Source organism: Sorex araneus, chromosome 9 (genome assembly GCF_027595985.1).
Source record: "Sorex araneus isolate mSorAra2 chromosome 9, mSorAra2.pri, whole genome shotgun sequence".
In the NCBI taxonomy this organism is placed as follows: domain Eukaryota; kingdom Metazoa; phylum Chordata; class Mammalia; order Eulipotyphla; family Soricidae; genus Sorex; species Sorex araneus.
Window position 1 is genome coordinate 25531137 of NC_073310.1, and position 21790 is coordinate 25552926.

The following is a 21790-nucleotide window of genomic DNA, read 5'->3' on the forward strand; positions in this document are numbered from 1 at the left end:
GAGCCAGGAGTAACCCCTGTGCATCGGCAGGTGTGACCCAAAAAGCAAAAAAAAAAAAAAAAAAAAGAATTCTAAAGAAGTTACTTCGTACTCCTTCCAGGGTCCTCTCATGCCCCATTTCTCTAGAGTATGGTTTTCAACCTCCAATCTATGAAACAGGCTTGGTCTGAAGTTGTAAAAAGGTTAAGAACCACTGCCCTAGGGGAAACAAAAAGTATATAGTGTATAGTGTGGTAATATCAGGTACAAACAGTTGCAAAAAATGAACTGAGTAGGCTATATAATTAAGAAGTCTTGATCTGTAAGAAGCAAGATGACATGGTTACTCTAATGGAAAACAATAATGCTGGCTTCAAATGAAAGAAAAGGTAGATGCTTCCACTATTAAATGAGTAATGAACTGCAAGACTCTTTATTGATAGTTTATGGTCATTTTAGGTTCTAAAAGACACAAGACTTACTTTTTTCCCGTTCTTAGGACTAATCTCTAAGATAACTATTATTCTGTGCCCATGGAAATAGCAGCATAATTTGGAGGGGGTGGTCAGAGTCTTTAAAATATTGAACCTAACATTCAATGTAAAAATCAATGCTAACATCAGAGAATAGTTTGAGACAAATGAAATGTCCAAAAAAAATCACAGCATGGGTTCTTTAGGAAAGTGTTAGAATCTGTCTGTATGTCCCTATTTATAGGATGGTAAGAGAATAACGAAGCACTAAGTGAGGCCAGGCTGAGAAGCTACAGCAAGAGTTCACTGATTTATTCACCAGTTTCATGATTGCTTCAAGCAACTTTCACCGCCAGAAAATGAGAGCATAGAAACAGCGGGCAGTAACAATTAGTTCAATGGAAATTAGAAGATTAAAAAGTATCAAAAGTACTAGGCAAGTCAGGTCAGGAAAATGGGGTTTTCTGCCACAAAAACTGGGTGATCTAAAAATAAGTGTAAGTCATATTCCACCCCCCAAAATACATGGGCCCTTAGGTTATTTGATAAAAGAAAGATAAACAAAAAATCATTTACTATACTTAATTTGGAAATACTTAAATTGATCCCAATTAACCTTAATGTTTTTATGCTTAGAGCTTCCTTTTAGACACAAATTTATTTATTTTGTTTTTTGAGTTACACCTGGCAGTTCTCTGGGCTTACTCCTGGTTCTGCTCACAGGTATCACTCCTGGCAGGATTCAGGAAAGACATGGGATGCTGAAGATCAAACCCAGATTGGCCACATGTAAGGCCAGCAACCCTCCCCACTGTTCTATCTCTTCATGCCTTAAAGCATATGTAAAAATCAAAAATGACGTTCCTCACCGAATACTGGAATGAAAATATGCATAAGTCACCAAAAATGACTTACATCTCATTTTTTTATATACACATTTTCATTTCAGGACTGGAGCGATAGCACAGCGGGTAGGGCACTTTTTCCTTGCATGTGGCTGACCCGGGTTCGATTCCTCCATCCCTCTCAGAAAGCCCAGCAAGCTACCAAGAGTATCTCGCCCACACAGCAAAGCCCGGCAACTCTGGTGTATTTGATATGCCAAAAACAGTAACAACAAGTCTCACGATGGAGATGTTACTGATGCCCTCTTGAGCAAATCGATGAACAATGGAATGACAGTGTTACAGTGCTACAGATTTTCATTTTAATCTTCCAACAGAAATGTATTAGTTATATATGTTTGAGGAACTTTCTTAGATAAGATCCAGATTACATGGATTGGTATCTGAATAACTTATTTTTTGTATAGGAGCCTCGGCAGCAGCTCTGGGGAACCTGGGGGTCATAGTAGTGATTCTTGGACCCAGTGAGTGGTAAAACGCTGCTCTGGCCTGCTGGTGCTCAGCAGATGAAGATCTTTCTTCTCAGAGAGTCAACAACTTTGTAAAATAACTGTCTGCAAGCACAGTGAGTATAGCTCAGTGGTAGAGTAGGCGATTACAAATAACTCTTTAAAAGCTTAACAAATTGATCTAATCAGAGTGTATTTTACTCTGTTGGTACTGAAGTAGACTTACATTGTCAGTAAAAACAACTCCGAGTTTCCACATCTGATACTTCACATCAATAGAGTTCAGTCTGGAATAAATGACAAAAAAAAAAAGGAATGATAGAAAAGATGAGAAAAAGAATCATTTGTAAATATATATATCAGGTATCCCTGACATCTGACATCACATGTTTCCTGAGCACAATCAGGCGTGATCTCTGAGAGCAGAGCCAGGAGGAAGCCCTGAGCACAGCTGGGTCTTCTTCCCCTTCCTCCTACACTAACCTCCCTTCCCCCTTCAGCCCCCTCCCCCCACCCCTACACCAATAAAAGAAAGGTTCATAGGCTTCCAAGAGCCTGCTGGCACACACTTCTCATGGAACAAGACAGAGCTATCTCAAGAAACTACAGTTGGCCTTTGAACAGCATGGGCTTGAACTGCATGGATGTATGTAGGGATCATTTACATACAAAATTTTCCAGTCTGTTTCAGCCAAGGAGCTAATCAACCTTCTGACCTTGGATGTTAGTTGAATCTGTGGAAGCAGAATCCACAGAAATGGAGGGTCAACTACAAGAAACCATGACTTTCATTGTTTGTAGATACCCTGAAATTATAGCCCCCTGCTCTGCAGATACCAAGGGAGAGCTAGAGCAAAGTTTCAGGGGAGTCAATGATTATATGAGGATTTCGTACTATGTGCAGATCAGTAACCCTATTATGATGAACCTAACCTCTCCGACAAATAATTTAAAGGTCAACTGTTGTTCTATCCCAAAGGAATAGCTAAGACTTGTCTTGGAAAGAATTTTCCAGAGTTTTTTGCTATTTTTTTTTTTAGAGAGAGAACCTAAAAAAGCAAATCAAAATACAACCTTATTCATCTTACTTAGAACTTTTAAAATTGTATTTTCCCCTACAAGGTATGGGGTATATGTGAAAACTATTCCTGTAAAATGCAGAAAATTAACCAATATATGTGCATAAAATATGCTGGTCATCTATTTAAATAGGCATATACCAAGTATTTCACATATTTTTAATAAAGGAATAACACATTGATTGTAATTCCTAGTAAAGCAGATATTTTACTAGATGTTTAATTTTCTGATTTCATTATATATATATATATATACATATATATATATATATATTTTGCTTTTTGGGTCACACCCAGCACTGCTCAGGGGTTACTCCTGACTCTGCACTCAAGAATTACTCCTGGTGTGTTTGCGGAACCATATGGGATACCAGAGATCGAACCCAAGTCAACCATGTGCAAGGCAAATGCCCTTCCCAATGAAATGTCACTCTGGCCTCACATTATCCATATTTAAGATGTTTATAAATGTTACATTTATTTCTTAGGATTTTTATAAGGGTTCAACTTTATGTGGTTACTTTGTAAAACAGTGGGAATTTACGATAATGTAAACTATTTGTTCATAGTAAAAATGTAAATTTTCCTTCTATCTTTTCAGACTAATTTTTTAGAGTAATATATATTGCCATAGAGTGTATAATTTAGTAAAACTGGTAATTCTACATTTTTCATCAAGGATATGAGCTTGTTAATACCAGGAGTGTTACCATGCACACCGTAGTCCTCATTCTTTATGATATTCTAACAGAAAGGCCATAGTTTCTGATGATTGATAACTGCATTCCTTTTTACATATAGTATCAGGTACTTTAGTTCCATATTTGTTTTCTTAAAGTGCAAAAGTTTTTTAAAAATTTGAAACCAACAACTTCTGCTTAAGTAACTGCTTCTTAACTTCATTCACGTTACTTTTTTTTTTTTTCTTTTTGGGTCACACCCAGCAATGCTCAGGGGTTACTCCTGGCTCTGCACTCAGGAATTACTCCTGGCGGTGCTTGGGGGACCATATGGGATGCCAGGGATCGAACCTGGGTCGGCCGCGTGCAAGGCAAACGCCCTACCCGCTGTGCTATTGCTCCGGCCCCTCATTCACGTTACTTTTAATGACCCACCCAAATAGTTCTAACACAGTGTTATTGCAGTTGCTGTCAGTATATTTGTTTTGATTTTTGGAGCCTAACCCCAGTAGTTCTCAAAGGACACAGCTAGCTCTAAGCTCAGGACCACTTCTGGCTTTGAGGTCACATCTGCTGGTACTTGGAGGCCTATATTCATTGACGGGATTTGTACCAGGCTGGCAGCCAAAGTTACAAGTTAGGCAAGTACCCTAACTGGTTTTCTTTTCTTTTTCTTTTTGGGTCACACCCGGCAATGCTCAGGGATTACTCCTAGTTCTGTGCTCAGGAATTACTCCTGGTGGTGCTCGGGGGACTATATGCGATGCTGGGAATCGAATCCGGGTCGACCACGTGCAAGGCAAACACCCCACCCACTGTGCTATCGCTCCAGCCCCAAGTATCCTAACTTTTGTACAATCCCTCATCCCCCAACACATTTTTGTTTATTTTGTTTTGTCTTATCATTTATTATAGTTAAGATAATAAATTTGCAGTAGTGCTGACACTTATAGTCTTGGTTTACACAGTTACTTCACTGTAATACCACCAAAGTACCCAATCCCATTTTTACCTAACATTTCATAGATTTAAAGAAAATCTATAAGCAGAGGTCAGTAGTTAGTTCAAAGGCTAAACCTTATGCTTAGCATGTTGGAATCTCAGCATTCCAAAACCTAGCACTGCATGGTCTCTGAGCACCACTGGGTATAGCCTGGAGCAAATAAATACAACAAACAAAAAGAGCAATCTATAACAATGCAACATGTATCTCTGCATTTTTATATTAATTAGAAATTTGTATAAAATAAAATACAGTTATGTGGATGCAGGAATAAAATATCATCTCATGTGAGTTCAATTTAACAGACATATCAATCTAGCTATGTTCTATTATTCCATGGAAAGAATGTATTGAGTGTCTCATTTTATAGTTAACCTCCCAGGTAACAGTGTTATAACACAGTATTTTCTGCATCAAAGTCTTTGCTTTTTTAATAAAATGCAATAATTAATAATAGGATTCAAATTTAGAAAACTTTTAATGAAGAGACTATGATAATATCTCACATTTCATAAGAAAGTTAATTTTGTTTCAAACAGGAAGAATCAGAAAACAGTAACATATTGTATTCGGACCTATGGCTTGTCTTGACTTAAATGTCACGTATGGATAAAAAAAGGCAAATTGCAGCAAAAAACATAAACATTCTTAACTTTTTCTTCCTTTATATGAGTAATGAAAAAAAAACTTTAAAAAGTAATAAAAAATTATTCCTGAACTCAAAATACTCAGAAACATGAAAAGTAGGTTATATACGCATTTTCAGTTTCCTTCACCTCTCTTTTTATTACTTTACAATGAAGTAAAGGAAATCAATACACCAGGAAATGTATAAATGCATTTATACATTTCTTTCTTCATTTTAACCCAGACATGAAATATAAACCTGAGGCGGCACTCACACGGCTGACAGGGAGCTGTCTTTCTTTGGCTTCTTTTTTTCTCGGGCATCACTGAAATCCAGGGCAGCCTTGTCCATACCAAGCAATTCACTGATTCTATCTCGACCATAGAATTCTCCATACTTATCCATAACCTGGAAGGGCAAAGAAAAAAATCCATTGACCTCAACGATTAAGCAACCCTATCTGTGTTTGTGTATATAAATATCTATTTTTAATTTATGTTATCTTCGGAGGCTCATCTAGGGGTGCTCAGGAGACCTGGCTCTGCACTCATGAATTATTCCTGGCAGTGCTCCAGGGACCATATGAGATGTGGGGGATTAAACCCAGGTCAGTGATGTACAAGGCAAGCATGCTAACCCACTGTAATATCTCTCCAGCCCCAATTTATATGATTTTTAACTGATAAAATTATATTAATTTTAATTTTCTGTGGTTTATAATGATATCAAGAATGGTTTGTCATAGGGAAATGCAAACTAAAACAACAATGAGATAACATTTCACCCCTGTAAGAATGGCACATATCAAAAAAGTCTGAAAATAGCAAGTATTGGTGGGGTTGAGGCAAGAAAGGAACCCTCACCCACAGTTAGGGAGAATGTTAGCTGCATCAACCTCTGAAGAAAGCATTATGGAGATTTCTCAAAAACGTCACTTATTTTTATACTGACCATAACGCTAACTTATTTGTAGATTCCCTTAAACATCTAGTTTCTGCTTTGTCTTCTGTGATTATGCAGCTTATAGTCAATGAAGACTTAAAGCATTTTAAATAACGTCTATATGAGGCACAAGATTACTAATTCAATTGACAGTGCAACTTGGAAAAGAATAGGATGAGCTGAGGTAATTGGGTAGAGAAGCAGGAGGAAATGAAAGCAACTTCTACTAAATTCACACTTTGTATCATGGGTTATGCTCAGAATGTAGGCATGCTTTCCTTCCGGTGACTGTCACAACATGTAGTTTTGTGTTGTTAGAATTTTATTCTGCAGTTAAGGGAATTTTGTCTTAGAAAATATGACCCACCTGGAGTTGCTAAACTTGTTATGAGTTGGGGTAAGAAGTCATCTGACCAATGACTGACCCCAGCAATGATCTGCAAAGACTACTGTAGCCCCAGGATGACCCCTACAGAAAGGTGCCAGATCTTCAGTACAGACAAATTATGCTCCCATTGTATTCTAAATCAAATGATCTGTCAATAACAGCAGGTGTGAACTCTTGACCCCATACTTTTATTCTCAGTTTCATTTTTAACTAGTATCGATCCTCACATATTGATCATTATTGATTATAGTATAATCCTAATGATCATATTTTTGATCATTAGGAGCGCTTCTTAGCAAACTACCATGTCTATCTCTCCTGACACATATGCCAGGCTTTTTCCATGTCAGATTTTTAGATGTGGTTCAGTTTGCCCTTACACTCAGTATGATTGGCTCCGTGCAGTGCACAGAAGTCTAAAGTTCCTATGCCACGACTGTCTTATACATCAGTGAAAATGGAGGAACAATGATGAAAGAAAAGTGGGAAGGATTAAGAGAACTGATAGCAAATCCAAAAACAGGGCTTAGGAAGACAGGGGACTTGCATGATGAAATGCATGATGAAAGAAATGAGAACCAGGAAAAAGAGAAGGTGAATGTGAAAGTAAACGGAGTAGGCAAAGGAAAAAATACATAAGTTGAGAGTAGGGAAATATTAGTAGAAATAGAAAGTACTTTCTGAGTGTATGCACTCAGGCACAGACAAATAATATTTAGAGCGTACAAATATATGCTGTTCAGATTAATGAAACAATTTTGGTTTTGCACTAGTCTTACATCAATAAAAATGGACCCCAGTGGGGCTGCAGGGCTAGCTCAAGAGGCTGAGTAAGAATGCTTCTCATGCAAGAGGCCTGGACTGATCCCTTCCCTATAACCTATGTCTGCCTCCCTACATGGCCCTTCCCTAATATCCCCCCTTCGCCCCCAGGACCCTGGGCATCTGGGAGCAACCCCAACATCAGGAGTAACACCTGAATAGGGCTGGGTTTGGGCTCCAAACAAAACAAATCCAAACATCCAGACAAAAGTGTGATGAGCTGATTTGGGTGGGTATTCTCTATGGGTTATAGTCCTACCCTCATTCCCAAGAGAACACATTGGGTTCTCCAGTAAGATTGTCATAGAAATTCTTAATAGCAATTACAGTTTATCTATTTCACTCTAAATGTATATTTTCCATCAGAGAAACTCTTGCTTTAGTAATCCGGAAAAGTTATTCTTTATTTGTTAAGCTCAAAATCACTGTCACTGTCATCCCGTTGCTCATCGAGTTGTTCGAGTGGGCTCCAGTAACGTCTCTCATTGAGAGACTTATTGTTACTGTTTTTGGCATATCCAATACACACGGGTAGCTAGCCAGGCTCTGCCGAGCAGGCTTGATACTCGGTAGCTTGCCGGGCTCTCTGTGAGGGGCGGAAGAATCAAACTCGGGTCGGCCGCGTGAAAGGCAAACGCCCAACCACTGTGCTATTGCTCCAGCCTACAAATATTATTTTTGTTTGGTTCTGGCTCATACCCAGCAGTGCTCAGGGGTTACTCCTGGCTCTGCACTTAGGCATAACTTCTAGTGGATTTGGGGACTATATGGAGAGCAAGGGATTGAACTCAGGTCAACTGCATGTATAGCAAGTGCCCTGCCCACTATACTATATCTCTTGGTACCTAAAATAAAAATATTTTAATTAGTTTTAATTATTCCTTCAAAGTGTTGGTCTCATTTGAATGTAGTGCAATGCAATGCAATGCTAACCTAAGACATAACAATAAAAATTCTTGCACCAAAATAAAGTCAACAAACACACTGTCTTTCTTTAGTTTTTGTTTGGATTGGGGGGCCACACCCATTGATGCTCAGGGTATACTCTTAGTATGTGCTCAGGGATCACTCCTGGCTGTGCTTGGGGGAACACATCATATTCAGTGATTAAATTTGTTTCAGAAGCATGCAAGACAAGTGTCTTAATGCTTGTAACATCTCTAATCTATAATGCCTTTTAAAACTAGAGTCTAGTTCTAAAATATTGGCATAAAAGGGGATTACTATAATGTACAAGTACTCTTACACATTTTATTTCATTTTAAAAGAAGTGACCTACAACAATACAATAGCATTCTGTGTGGTTTTGTTTGATAGTCCCCACCACCTAGAGTAAAACTTGACTGCAGTGCTTCTTCTACTGCTTTCTGATGCCATCTATATCAGAAGAGTAAAACTTTATAAAGATTTTTTTTAACAAATAAAATTATAGAATGTAAATAAAATTCAATTTTAGTTAACATTCTGATTTTTTGCTTGTTTTTTTTTGTGTCTGTGTGTTTTGGGCCTTGATGGTGTTCAGGGCTTCAGGGGTTTGCCCTTCCTGGCCTGCACTCAGGAAATATTGCTAGTGGGCTCAACTGTCCATATGCAGTGATGGGAATGGACCCAGTTGGCTTCGTGCAAGGCAAATACCACCCTACTATCACTCCATCCCCCTCACCAACTTTTCTACTTCTTAGTTTATTTGTCTAGAATCTTCAGTGACTGAATCTATGGATTTACACATGCAAGGCAAATACTCTGTAGCTGAGTGACGTTCGGAGCCTACTGTTTAGAGAGAGATCCAGTCCATGTAGTTTTATCAGCTGCTTTCCTGAAAAATGATCCTCAGCCAATTTAGTTTAATTAAACAATCTATTGTTTAATTCACCTGAGTCATAGGATGAGAGAATAAAGCAATGTCTTATTATTTTATAGCTATAGGGCAATAATAACTTATGAATTATTTTTGGATAAGTTCATTTTCAATTTGAAATGACATTAGTAAACTAATGATACATACTGCACTAGCTCATTCATATGATAACCCACAGCACATTCAAATCTAGATTGTGCTTTAGGAAAATAGGGTGCTTATTTCATCTAAGATATATTACCTTTCTTTTAACAAATTTGTCCCAGTAGTTGTTGGGAAAAGACCTGCAAGATATAAAGGCAGATATTAACAGCATCATCTTTTAAAAAAATTGATAGTAAGTTTGTTCAGAATATATAAAATAATTAAAATTAATGTAAACATGCTTTTCCATTCACAAGAATTACAATGACTGTAATTTTGTAGCTTATTAAATAATTTTACATATAATGCACTATAAAATATTATAGTAGTGTCAACATATCAATATATACATGTAAATCACAAAAAGGCTCTGGGCAACTAGTTTAATAGCAGATAAGATGGACACATTTCTTAGTAAGTTGCTTCTTACAGTTTTAATTATACATGTTTCAGTATATATGTTTTTCTCAATTACAGATAAAACACTTTGTTATTTTTTTCTCTGAAGCAAAAATGCCTAGTTTTCACCAGTTATTCTTCAAAGAAATTTTTTACTGTGGTAACAAAGCACCATTCTAGCATGTTGGCTTAATGTAATATTAACTTGGATTAGACTTGATTAAATTTAGTATTAACAGCAAAAGTTGCTGGTCAAAGCACAGCATTGATAATGAAAACTTAAAATGAACAAATAAATCAGTCCTGTTTGAAAATTTAGAAACTATTATTAAAACATTAAAGAATAAGTGAAACTACCACAAAATGTACAGTACAAACTACTCAAAAATATTGTGTCACTAATATCTTTTATGGTAAAAAATTTAACTTTTATGATGAATTTGTACACAAGCAGCAGCTCATACTTTTGGATCTAGATTTCATCAGGTTACATAACTCATGTATAGAAAAAGTACGTGAATTTTCCTCTTCTGCATAAAATTATATGACTTGTATCCAGCTGTGTGCTAGACTGTTTAATTTTACCAATGAAAGTTTAAAACTCAGATACATTAAAAGTGCTAAATTCAATATTTTTGCCTTTAATGTTATACCTCTTTCTTAAAGAAAAAAACGTTTTTTTATTCTTCTATGCTTGTGAATGAGATAACCCTGGAGGTTATGTGCCCCTGGCTATACACTTCTCTGAACACTGAGTAATGGATGTTGGATTCCATCAATGTTGTGGAAAAGAACTTAGAGCCATTTGTGATTAAGGACTTCAGAATACAGAGGGCAAAAATTGATGGCATCCATTAAGAGGCTGATGGCACTTAGTCTTTTGCTTCTCTTGACTGAATATATAACTATTATTCACCTTGGCAAAACTTTTGATAAATCTGCAGGAACTCTGGCAAAGTATTGTATATCTTACAATTTAAAAAATTTCTGAGTTCAGAGATGTCTCATATAATCCTTTACTCACTGTGTGTTGATCACAAGTCTATCCCACTGGCCTTTAATATCATCTTCTGAGGGCTGTTCTGTAATATAAAGTCCATCAAATTCCAATTTCCGTGCTACTTCCTTTTCTCGCTTAAAAATAACTAACGGGACCTACATTTGAGAAATAAACATGTTAAAATTAGCTGAGATTTACTGGTATCTCTTGTGGTCACTATCTTTATGAAACAGTTTTTGAAAATATATTTCCCATGTTACTTCCAGTAGGATAAAAATTAAGTGAAAATGAATCAGCTATATTTAGACATAAGGAAACATCAGAAGATTTTAGAGAAAAAAGATTATGAGATAACATTATATAAATATGCATTCATTATATATTTTATAAATACGCATTTTTAAACACATAGAAGATCACAGATAACCACACCAATGGGACAAGTTTTAAATACTGACAAGATAACTATGCAGAATGTTTACTGTCCATATATATTTACATATATAAGTGTATACAATAAAATACAGTAATGCTACTAATGTTCCAAAACACATAGTTAATGAACAAAGTTATTTATTTGAGGATTATTTTAATAATTCCATTCTCAGCATGCCTACATTCTATTATGAGATAAATTTTAATTTCAGCATCAGAAAAATCTTCATCAATTTTCCAAAATGTCTCCTGAACATATTGATTCTTTTTTCACTAGTACAGTCTTATATAAGCACAGATACAAGAAAGTTACAAACATTCTGGAAGTACTCAAGATAATTCACCCCCATAAAACAAGGAAAGGAAAAGGAAGGAGAAAGGTTTTAGGGGAAATTTACATTCTAGCCTTCATTTATATATCAAAGTGCCCTGATATATCAAAAGTTTTCTGAAAAGTTCAGAATCAGTGATAGAGAACAGTACAATAAACACATTACAGTAAGAATGAGTCTTGCTAGGAAAAGAGGTTTTCAGAGGCAGTAAACAGTCCTAACCACTTAGACAAGTTACTTTGAATTTTATTTACCAAACGATATTTTTCCCTGGGTAGGACTCTAGGTCTAGACTTGTATTATGCTTAGTGTGAAATGTGACAAACTTCAAAGCATTTCTGCTGGACCTGGCAATAGATATATAGCTAATAACAATAAACCAAAGGACTCTTAGTTTCTGTAAACCATATATCTCCAGTTCCATTATACTAAGCAATGCTTAGAGAGGGAGTGTATAGGTCACTTAGGTGGGGTCAACTTATGGGAGAAACTGGCTGTTATGTGAGTAATTAACCTCATATAAAAGAAAGTCAAAGGTCATGTTTTCTTCTCAGAGCAGCCTACCTTCAATAACTTGTCAGTTCATCCTGCCCCAGCCAAGAACACGAAAGAGCTTTCAGCATCAGGACCTATCAAGCATGACTGTGCCAGGTGTGTGCATATTGCAGCCCAACTTTTCTCTGCTCCATTCTACTTCCTTCCCTTGCACCACAGGCATTGATTCATGGAACATCCTTCGATAGATTTCAAGAATGTCCTTTTTTCTGCTACCCCAGCAATCCAACAATGACATACACACACATGCATGAACACATGCAGGTACCTTGGTGCCTTACTATCTTACTTTCAAGCAGTAGTATCCAATGATGCAGAAGAAAGAAATGACAGTGTGGAGGATAGCTAGGATACGCAGCGTCGGCTCCATGTAGCCACTGCTCTCCTCTAGGACGTAGTGAACGGCAATGATTCGATTTGAATCGCTGTCCACAGTGCTGACTTTGGCATTTTCACTTAAACTACGAGTGGGGAGTTCTTTTCCTTCAACCACAGAAGAAGTGGAGACCTGATTTAAACCATTAAAAGTATAGTCAGTTCACTTCCTCTAGGATATTAGCTTAAACAATAAACAATGGAAATGCATGCTTATCATAAATACTTAGATATGAAGTCTCTATAAAAGAGGCACCAAGACAGCTTTTCAAAAACCAGTGAACACACAATTTAAATTCTTTCTAACTTAATAAGGAGCTATGAAGATAATAATACATGTAAGAAAAAAATTAAATGGAAAGTCACTGTCTAAGATATTAAAGAAAAACCAACAATCTATACAAATAAGCAACATAATACAGATGTAACAAAAATTGAGATTTTCAGAAAGTTCTGACAAGTGTTTTGTACAATTTTACATCTGTTGACTGGTACATGTCCTGCATACTGGTGCATGAACTGGCAGTCGTGAACAAGGTGGTAGACCACCAGTCTTTACCTTTTACATCTGTGAACTGCCATGGACTGATAATTGAATATCACTGTTGTAGGTAAATCCTATGCCAGGTCAAATCCATTTTTGTTAACCATTTCTGTTTTGCTTCAGAGAAACACAGCTATCCCTATTTTCCTAGATAATCACTGATAAAGCTTTAGTTTTTCCTTCTACTCAAATGCATTTTAGAATTAGTTTAGATACTTTTACAAGTAAATATGTAAATCATATACATTCAGTTCAATCAATTTGTAGTTTTATACTGGTTATTAGAGATTAAAATGTACATACCTTATAAAAAAGCAAGATGAAATTGATTGCAAATGCGACAAATAAGGCTAACATTCTCATGTTGTAAAAGTTGCGAGCAAAATAGTTCTGAAGGTGAAAAATATCAATACATCACTGAATGAAGAGATGTGAAACTTGCAAATAATTTAAATACAATATTCATTCATTTATACAAAATTATATCTCAAGCATCTGCTACATACCAAATACCAATCGTGGTGCTGTAGAAATAATAGTGAATTAAAAAATATTTGGGCCATTATGAAGAAAACAAATAACAAATAAGACAGAGCTGAAAAACATAACATAAGTGAATGATAAATGCTATGAAGAAAATTCAGTAGGCTTAGAGTTTAAGGAAGTGTGTGTATGTGTGTGTGTGTATGTGTGTATACATGTGCAAGTGTTGGAGGGGTAGGTAGTTATATTAAATAGTCATGGATTTAGTGTATCAGATTGAGAATGTGGAGTATGACGTTCCAGAATTTAGAGTAATGTTGGTGTGTTTTAGGAATCAGAAGGGAGCACTTTGAGAATGGAGGAAACGTGTGGAATGAGGTCAGAGATATGAGCAGGAAAAAGGTCTTTGTAAACCCTTACAAAAGTTTGTTTTGTGAGATAGTATAGTAGGTAAGACATTTGCCTTGCTTATACCCAACCAGGGTTCCATTCCTGGCAACCCATAATGTCCCCCGAGCACTGCCTGGAGTAATTCCTGAGGGCAGAGCCAGGAGTAACCTCTGAGTATAGCTGGGTGTGACCCCTCCTCCCTAACCAAAATAAAACCAAAAAACCAAACAACTGAATAAAAAAAAAAGAATTTGTATTGCCCCTTTCAGTGAAGTGGTTCAATTTGTGTTTTGGAGTCATACTACCTAGACATCAAGCTTACTAACTGCTTACTAACTGTGAACATTTGCTTACTAACACAGAACTAGACAATTTCACAGAATGGTTTTCATTCTCTGTAAAATGGGAGTAATGAAATTTTTCACAAACTTTCTCTGAGTAACTCTATCGATGTAAGTAGAAATGTTATCTTATCCCGGTGAGATGGGAAACTATTAGATGATCTGATGAAAGCTGAATAAAATTTCATTATGATTTAGAAGGATTATTCCAGATGCTATGTAAGAAGCTGGTGGTGGGAGGCAATAGTGGAAGCACGGAGACCAGTTTAGAGAGTTACTAGAAGAGTGCGGGGAGAGATGAACAGGGTGGTGGCTGGAACCAAATGGTATGTTTGGAGATGGTAATAATTGATCACACTCAGGATCTACCAAAGGGAAAGCACAGAAGAATTATTGCTGTTTTACATTTGGCACGGGAAAAAAACTCCAGAGATGATAACTTCTGCATTTGGAAGACCAAACAACTAAGTAAATGATTGGTGACACTTTGGGGCAAAGGGGTGGCATTGGGACCACACCTGGATGTCCTTAGGTTTACTCCTATCCCTATGCTAAAATCAGTCTTGGCATGTTTGGAACCTCTGCAGGGCAAGCACCTTAATTCCTGGCACTGGGCCATTTATTATGCTGGCAAAAATACTGGAGTGGTCAGTTGAGAGAAAAAGACCAAAGATGAATTCCATGTCTTTTTATTAATATTGAGACATGTCTACCTGATCTCCAAATAAAGGACTTTAACATCAACATGTTGTTCAAAGCACAGCACATATTATTACCCTTCTCCGTTTATACATCCCATTTTAATTGTCTCATTGTCTCATCGCCCCCACATATGATCTTGCCTTACTGCAAAAACTTATTGGAGCAATACTGGCGACCATAGACAAAATGTTATGTCACATCGGTTCCTGGAAAGAGGAACTGAGAGGTGGGTCCTCTAAACTGTGATTTGGGGGGGTAAGATAACCTGAGTGAGTTATAATTAAGTCATGTACACATGCAAACTAATGAAAAGAGAATGTCAAACTGCAGAGAAACAAGAAACAAGAACTGTACACAGGTAAGAGAAGATATGAGCTCTGTGCAAGACATGAAATAAAATCCTAATTTCTTGTTTTGCACAATTGTAGCTACAGAGCTTATAGAACATATGATTCAGGAGCACACTGGGGCTTTTGCAGATTATAAGGAGTTCTTTCAACCTGATGTTCTATACTATCTGTAGTTATAGCCATGGCAAATAGTAAATCAAATTGGTAATTACCCAGAGCTATCTAAAAAACAATTAGATTCAGTGTACTTTGTATTAAACAATACAGGAAAATATAAAATAGTAATGAATTATAACTAAAACTAAAAAAGTATATTTATAATATGCATATATGTTTATAATGTCACAATATATAATTACTGAACAGAAACCATTTTCCTCACAGATGAGCTTATATAGTATACTGTACTTAATTGTCTATTTTTGTTTCTCACAGACTATAGTCTTACAGACTATAAAATAATTAATATAATTTTGCTTTTCAAATAGTTTCATCATCAGATAAATGTTGTTCTTAATTTCTAGGTCTGACACTGATCAACACATTTTCTAGCTTTATTCTAAGCATTCATCTCCCAACCACTTCCTGTTTTAAAATATTATATGTCATAATATTTATAGATACACAAGCATATATATAAAATGCCTTTCAAATATGTTTTAAGAGTTTCATTTTGCCTGATTATGAATAAATAGATATTTAGAAACTCCTTTATCTTCTGAATATGAAAATGTATTTTTAATTGGGAGAATATTTTCATAAAATTCTTAGGATATTACATACAATTTTATTTATTATTCTTTCATCTAAAATTCAATTTAAAGAATCATTTTGACTAGACCTTAAAATCAATGGAAAGTTGGTTCATGACGTTAATATTTTCATAATGTAATTTTAAAATAACAGGAATGTTCAGAAATGGTTATTAACCTGATCTGGAACACTGATATAAATTCCTAGTATACTAGAGATATGTTTGTCTTTAATGTTTTGTAGAGTCTCACACAGAAAACCAAAGACTGGAGCCTCAGGAAATATTTAGTGACTTGCCCTACCATGCCCCACTCACCAAATAAGACAGTTTCAAATAATGTAAATTCATAGGGGGCAGTGGGCCAAAGGCATCCATTATTAAAAAAATAAATATAAGATGGGCAAATAGTAGATATCTGCAGGACTTATTTTGTGGCCTGATGATCACCCAAGGGAAGATTTCACTGGGTGGTTCTGAATCATTATGGTCTCATGATATATCAGTAAAAATATTTATTCTAAAACATCTTACTAGAAGTTTCTGTTGGTAGGCTATGATTTTCTTCCAGAATGCTGACTCAGGAACCTCTGATTCACCGTATCTGTGTGCGTGGAGCTGCCGTAGTTTTTGTTTACCCTTGTCATCTTTGACTTTTTCTTCCTTTTCTCCATCTTCTCCTCTGTGAACAGAATGAATTATAAGTCACTGATAAGCAAAAGACACACATAAATCTTTTGCCAAAATGTACAAATCAACAACGCTTAAATTGTAGGGACACTACTGAAAGCAAAATCTACCTCTTTGGTCCTATAAATCTTTTGTTATGTTCCATTTTAATAGCATTTGTCTTCTTTTTTTCTAGTAGTGTGATTCTTGAATAACAATTATTTTGCCTAATACAAAAATATATATGTATAACACAGGTTTAAAGCATTTGTAGAACTATAAATATTTTGCAACCATTGGGACTACCATGTTTGTATTTTATCATAAATATAAATACAATATACTTAAATTGGTTAAAACAGCTATATCAGGACAAGGATATTCAATGGAATTTAAAATCAGAGGCATATACATACTTGGTTGTTCACATATTTACAGGATGTTAACATATTAACTTTCTGTAGTTGATTCTAGGGATGAAATCCAGGGCCGCACACATGCCAGACCTGTGATGTACCACTGAGATACATTCTCAGTTTCAATATATTAATTTTGCAGAAATAATAGAATTGATAAGCATTGAAATCAGCATAATTTTGGGGTAGGGGAGAAGAAAGTCCTTCCAAGTGGTGACCAGGAGGTCCAGAAATTCTTTTTTATATTTTCCCAGATTTTTGGACCCCACCTGGTGGGTCTCAGGGATTGCTTTTGGATCCATACAGAGATCACTCCTAGCTAGCCTGAGAGGCCCATATAAGGTACTGGTTATTGAACCTAGTCGGGTACATGCAAGACCAATGCTCTACTGGTTTTGTTATCTTTTCAGCTTCCTCAGAAGGCCACGACATTTTCAGATATCTAAGCTGACAGTTAAACACTCAAAAATGCAGTGCTGCTTAGTCTTTGCAGTGCACAGGAGCCTATGGGCCTTAACCCAACTGTGCTTGGGGAAGTGCTTCCAGGGTTGCACCTGATGATGCTCAGGGAACTACATGGATACTGGTATCAAGCCAGGGTTGGCTGTATGTGAAACATGCACATTAACCCTGGTATTATCTCCCATTGGTACATACTTACACTGACCACCTAAAATCCCTGTAGGTATAAATAGCCTTCCAAAATTAATATTTATATATGAATGTATTCAGAAACATATAATTCATATATATAACCCATAATCAACTTTAGCCTATAAAAGACATAATACTTTTAAAATGAGTTTTATAATTGCCATTGAAATGGCTTCATATCCTTTTACAAATGTTTCACATTTCACTGTACTACTCAATGAAATAAAGAATGAGTTGGGGGATTAAATCCCATGAGAAGAGGGGCACCAAGACAATGAAAATTTTTACTTCCCCAATTTTTTTAAGTGTGTATATAAAAAAACCAAATTAAACTGGGGGAAAAAGTAGATGTCAATTATTATTGAGAGAAATTTTGTGTTATGAGGAAATTATACATATATTGTCATGCCAAGATATTCATTTCTTACTGCTGCCTCTATAACTGCCCTAAGCACCAGCTAGAAATAATGGTGAAAAAAAATAATGGTGGAAATGAGCACAAAACTATGTGCTTCATATCAGATCTACTGTATCAGACTCCTGTGATGGACTCCAGAAATTTGTCTTTACTACACTGAGCTCACAATTTTTAAGTACGCAATCTTAGGACAACATTTCGAGGAACTCTATTCCAGAAAGCTTCTATGAAAAATCCAAAATGATTTTTCTTCTACCTTCTTTAAAAGAACAGGAATACATGCATGATTTTAAACGTATGCATATAGCAGACAGAGAATGGTCCTCAGGAGGAATGCTTTAAATGCAAACATTGGACGTTTTTGTGCTGTGAGTGGAGACCATGCAATTGCATCCTGTGGAAGGAGAGAATGGAATAGCAGCCCTTCCTCATGGAATATTCCCTTTTAATTCCCCTGAAAAAAATGTATGTGAGAGACTTGCTGAGGCAAAGGAAAGTATGCAGACACTACACATACTCAGCCTTTTCCGGTTCAGATTTTATTTCTTCTTTTTCTTCCTTTTCTTCCTCTTTCGCCTTCTGTTCCTGAGTGAGTCAGCAGGGAAAAGAGAAGCAGGTTACATATCACCTTTGAATGAAGTCAGGAAGTCCTGTGCATGTGCGCTACTGCATAAGCAGTAAGTGACGCCCTCCTGCATACATAAGACCAAGTACTCTGTGTGCTTCTCATTTTGTTAGCCCAGACACACATTCCTTCATCTCCACACTTACTTTGCCAGCAATACATACAAACTCTCTACGCTCCAGTCCATATTTTACATTTCAGAAATATTCATCTTAAACTCATTCACCCACTTAAACCTTACCCATAAAGGGCAAATTGCCCCACAGGCAGACTCATTTGATCACTCAAGACTGTTTTCATTTTCCCAAGATGATGGAGTTTCTGTTATCTACTATTACTTCTTATGAGTTTTTCCTATACCTTCCTAATAAACTCTTAAACTTGAAAATAATGATGATTCTTTTATTTATTTATTCATTTGGTTGGGGGGGCTACACCCAGTGGTGCTCAGGGTTTGCACCTTGCTCTGTGCTCGGGAATGACTCCTGGGAGTGCTTGGGGGGACCATATGGGGTGTTGGGGATTGAATCTGGGTTGACTATGTGAAGTGCAAATGCCCTACCTGCTGTACAATTTTCCAGCTCAGACAACTTTTTCAATTCCCCAAAAAAATACTGAGGTGAGACTCTGAGTACTCAAAATATTTGTAGGTGGAATGATTACCCAATCTGCTATTGTCACTAGAGAAGTTAATTCCGCTTATACCTTATCTCTTTAAGATAGTCAAATAATTTGTAAAGAATCTGGAGGGGACTAGTTCTGTCTAATAGAAATCCATTTCTTTTTGGAAACGGAAGTCACCAGTTCTGACATTAGTATGAAAACTGATGTAAAATTCATTTATTGCTCCCACGTGAAATCCATTCTTATTTTTTTTTTTTATGTTTTAGGTCACATTTGGCAATGCACAGGAGTTACTCCTTGCTCTGCACTCAGGAATCATCCCTGGCAGTGCTCAGAGGACCATATGGGATGCTGGGAGTTGAACCCTGGTCAGCCGCGTGCAAGGTAATACTACCCACTGTAGTATTGCACCAGCCTCTGAAACCCATTCTTAGAGATGAATTACCTGAAACTTTTCTTGCACTTCAGGGAGGGGGACTGGGTTGCTCATGAGGTCACTGAGGCCGGCATTTGGATTGTGAGGAATCAACTTGTATTGTCCTCCTTCTCGCCTCAGATCCAAGCCAAATATGTCGGAGAGAAGGTCGCTTTCCTCTGTCAGCTCCTTTAGGTCTGTTAGATCTTCGGAGGGCAAGGGAGCCTCCAAGGGCTTCCTCTCGCCTTCCTCTCCATCTCCTCGTACCTCATCCTGAGTGGGGTCTGGCATGTTGGCCAAGAGCTCGGCAACTTTGATCTTTTTAGCACCTTCTACTAAGCTTCCTCCCAGCAGCAGGCTGCAAATGATCCGGAAAAAGCCTCTGAACACACTGGCCACGAAGTGCAAGAGGCCCAGAAAAATACTCCAATAGGAGGAAAAGAAGGCTGTGACCATGTCCTTCATGGTCATCTTCTTGACCTTTTTCATCTGTTTCTTTAGGCTCTTGAGGCTAAGCATGCGCATAAGAGTCAAGATATTATACCTGAGAGCAAACAAGGCCGACTTGACAGTCAGAATGGAAAAGAAGCCCATCCTTGGCCCCTGCTCCTCAGGCTTCTCCTTCTCACTCTCCTCCTTGTTTGTTGACCTCTCGTTCAAATCAGACTCGGAGATCTGGGCCGCCAGCTGCATCTCAAATATGGTATCCTCACAGAAGTTCACGAAGAGTTCCATCTTCTCTTTCTCTCCCCCTTCATTAACCACATCAAATATGAACTGCCTTTTGGACTCCTTGACCTGCGGTTTCTCCCACTGAGTTCGGCTGGATTCACTGATTTCAAAATAAACCCTCTCAATGCGTTTGGCACTGCCCATGATCTCAATTCGGCCAAGGAAGGGCTGGAAGTAATTCAGCACGCTTTCTGCTAACTCCAGAAAGGTCTGTAGGCGTGTATCGTTGGGCATGTGTTCGGAAAGATTTGTCAGAAGAACGGCCACATTGAAGCTGATGTCCTTGGCAGGCTCGTGGAAGCGCTTGACAAATTCTTCATAGTCCAGCGTTTCATTTTCATCTGTCTCTGCGCACGACAGGAGAAACTCGGTTTCGGATTGTGTGTAGTGCTTGTGGCTCTCCATGGCTTTATGGAAGTCCCTCTTGGAAATGACTCCCTTGCCGTCAGGATCATATTCTTTGAATGTATCAGAAGATGTCAAATCCTTTAACTTTAGGAACATGTCGAAAAATTTGAGAATCATTTCCACGTTGTTGGAAGATTCCACAAGCATATCAACCATCTGTTTGCCAATGGTTCCATTGACAACATTACCTGGAAGTAAAGGATTGGATTTCTTCAAAATGAACATTTATGATAAAAGCAGTATCTATAGAGAAAGTAAGATGAGAGATCTTGGAAACATTTGAACCAAGGAAACATCCTTGCTTATATGATCAGTTTATGAATTATTAGGAAAATATGGAAACCTATTTAAAACACCAGTTTGAAAATGGTTATACAAATACATGTGAATGCATATTTACAAAGCAACTTGACATGCAAATGAAAGCTAAGTTTCCCTTAAATTAATCATAGAAGTAGCATATTTAAAGAACATAATAATGGGGCAAAACTTATACCGCTTAAAACTTTTACTTAATGCAAGAAAGTGAAATCCAAAAATTATGTTAATCACAATAAGCATCTGTATAGTTCTGTAAGGTAGAAAAATTATGCTTACAAAAAACATGTAATTTAAGAAGTTTTAAAGAAAGTGTTTATCAATTAATTCTGAAGAAACTAAAGTTTAGCAAGTTCTATTACTCAGACTAGTGCTAGAACTTCAAATAGATTCTCTGAGAGCAAATTATAAGCCCTATTCTGAATTAGTGTGTAAATCATTTCAATAGATCTCTTTATAGTCATTCTGTTGTTGGTTCTTCAGAGTCCTGAATGCTTTATTTAT

General features: G+C 36.8%; 1 protein-coding gene across 1 annotated transcript in view; it reads right to left on the reverse strand.

The window, feature by feature from the left end:
• The window catches only part of RYR2 (ryanodine receptor 2), a 762156-nt gene that overhangs the window by 28583 nt on the left and 711783 nt on the right, over positions 1-21790 (reverse strand). Inside the window, exons 89-97 of the mRNA XM_055147039.1 lie at positions 19859-21156; positions 18682-18749; positions 16542-16689; positions 13294-13380; positions 12361-12579; positions 10774-10904; positions 9448-9490; positions 5471-5604; positions 2033-2093 (exon numbers count right to left, since the gene is read on the reverse strand). Coding sequence (XP_055003014.1) covers positions 2033-2093; positions 5471-5604; positions 9448-9490; positions 10774-10904; positions 12361-12579; positions 13294-13380; positions 16542-16689; positions 18682-18749; positions 19859-21156 — 2189 coding nt within the window. The remainder of the gene's footprint in view (positions 1-2032; positions 2094-5470; positions 5605-9447; positions 9491-10773; positions 10905-12360; positions 12580-13293; positions 13381-16541; positions 16690-18681; positions 18750-19858; positions 21157-21790) is intronic.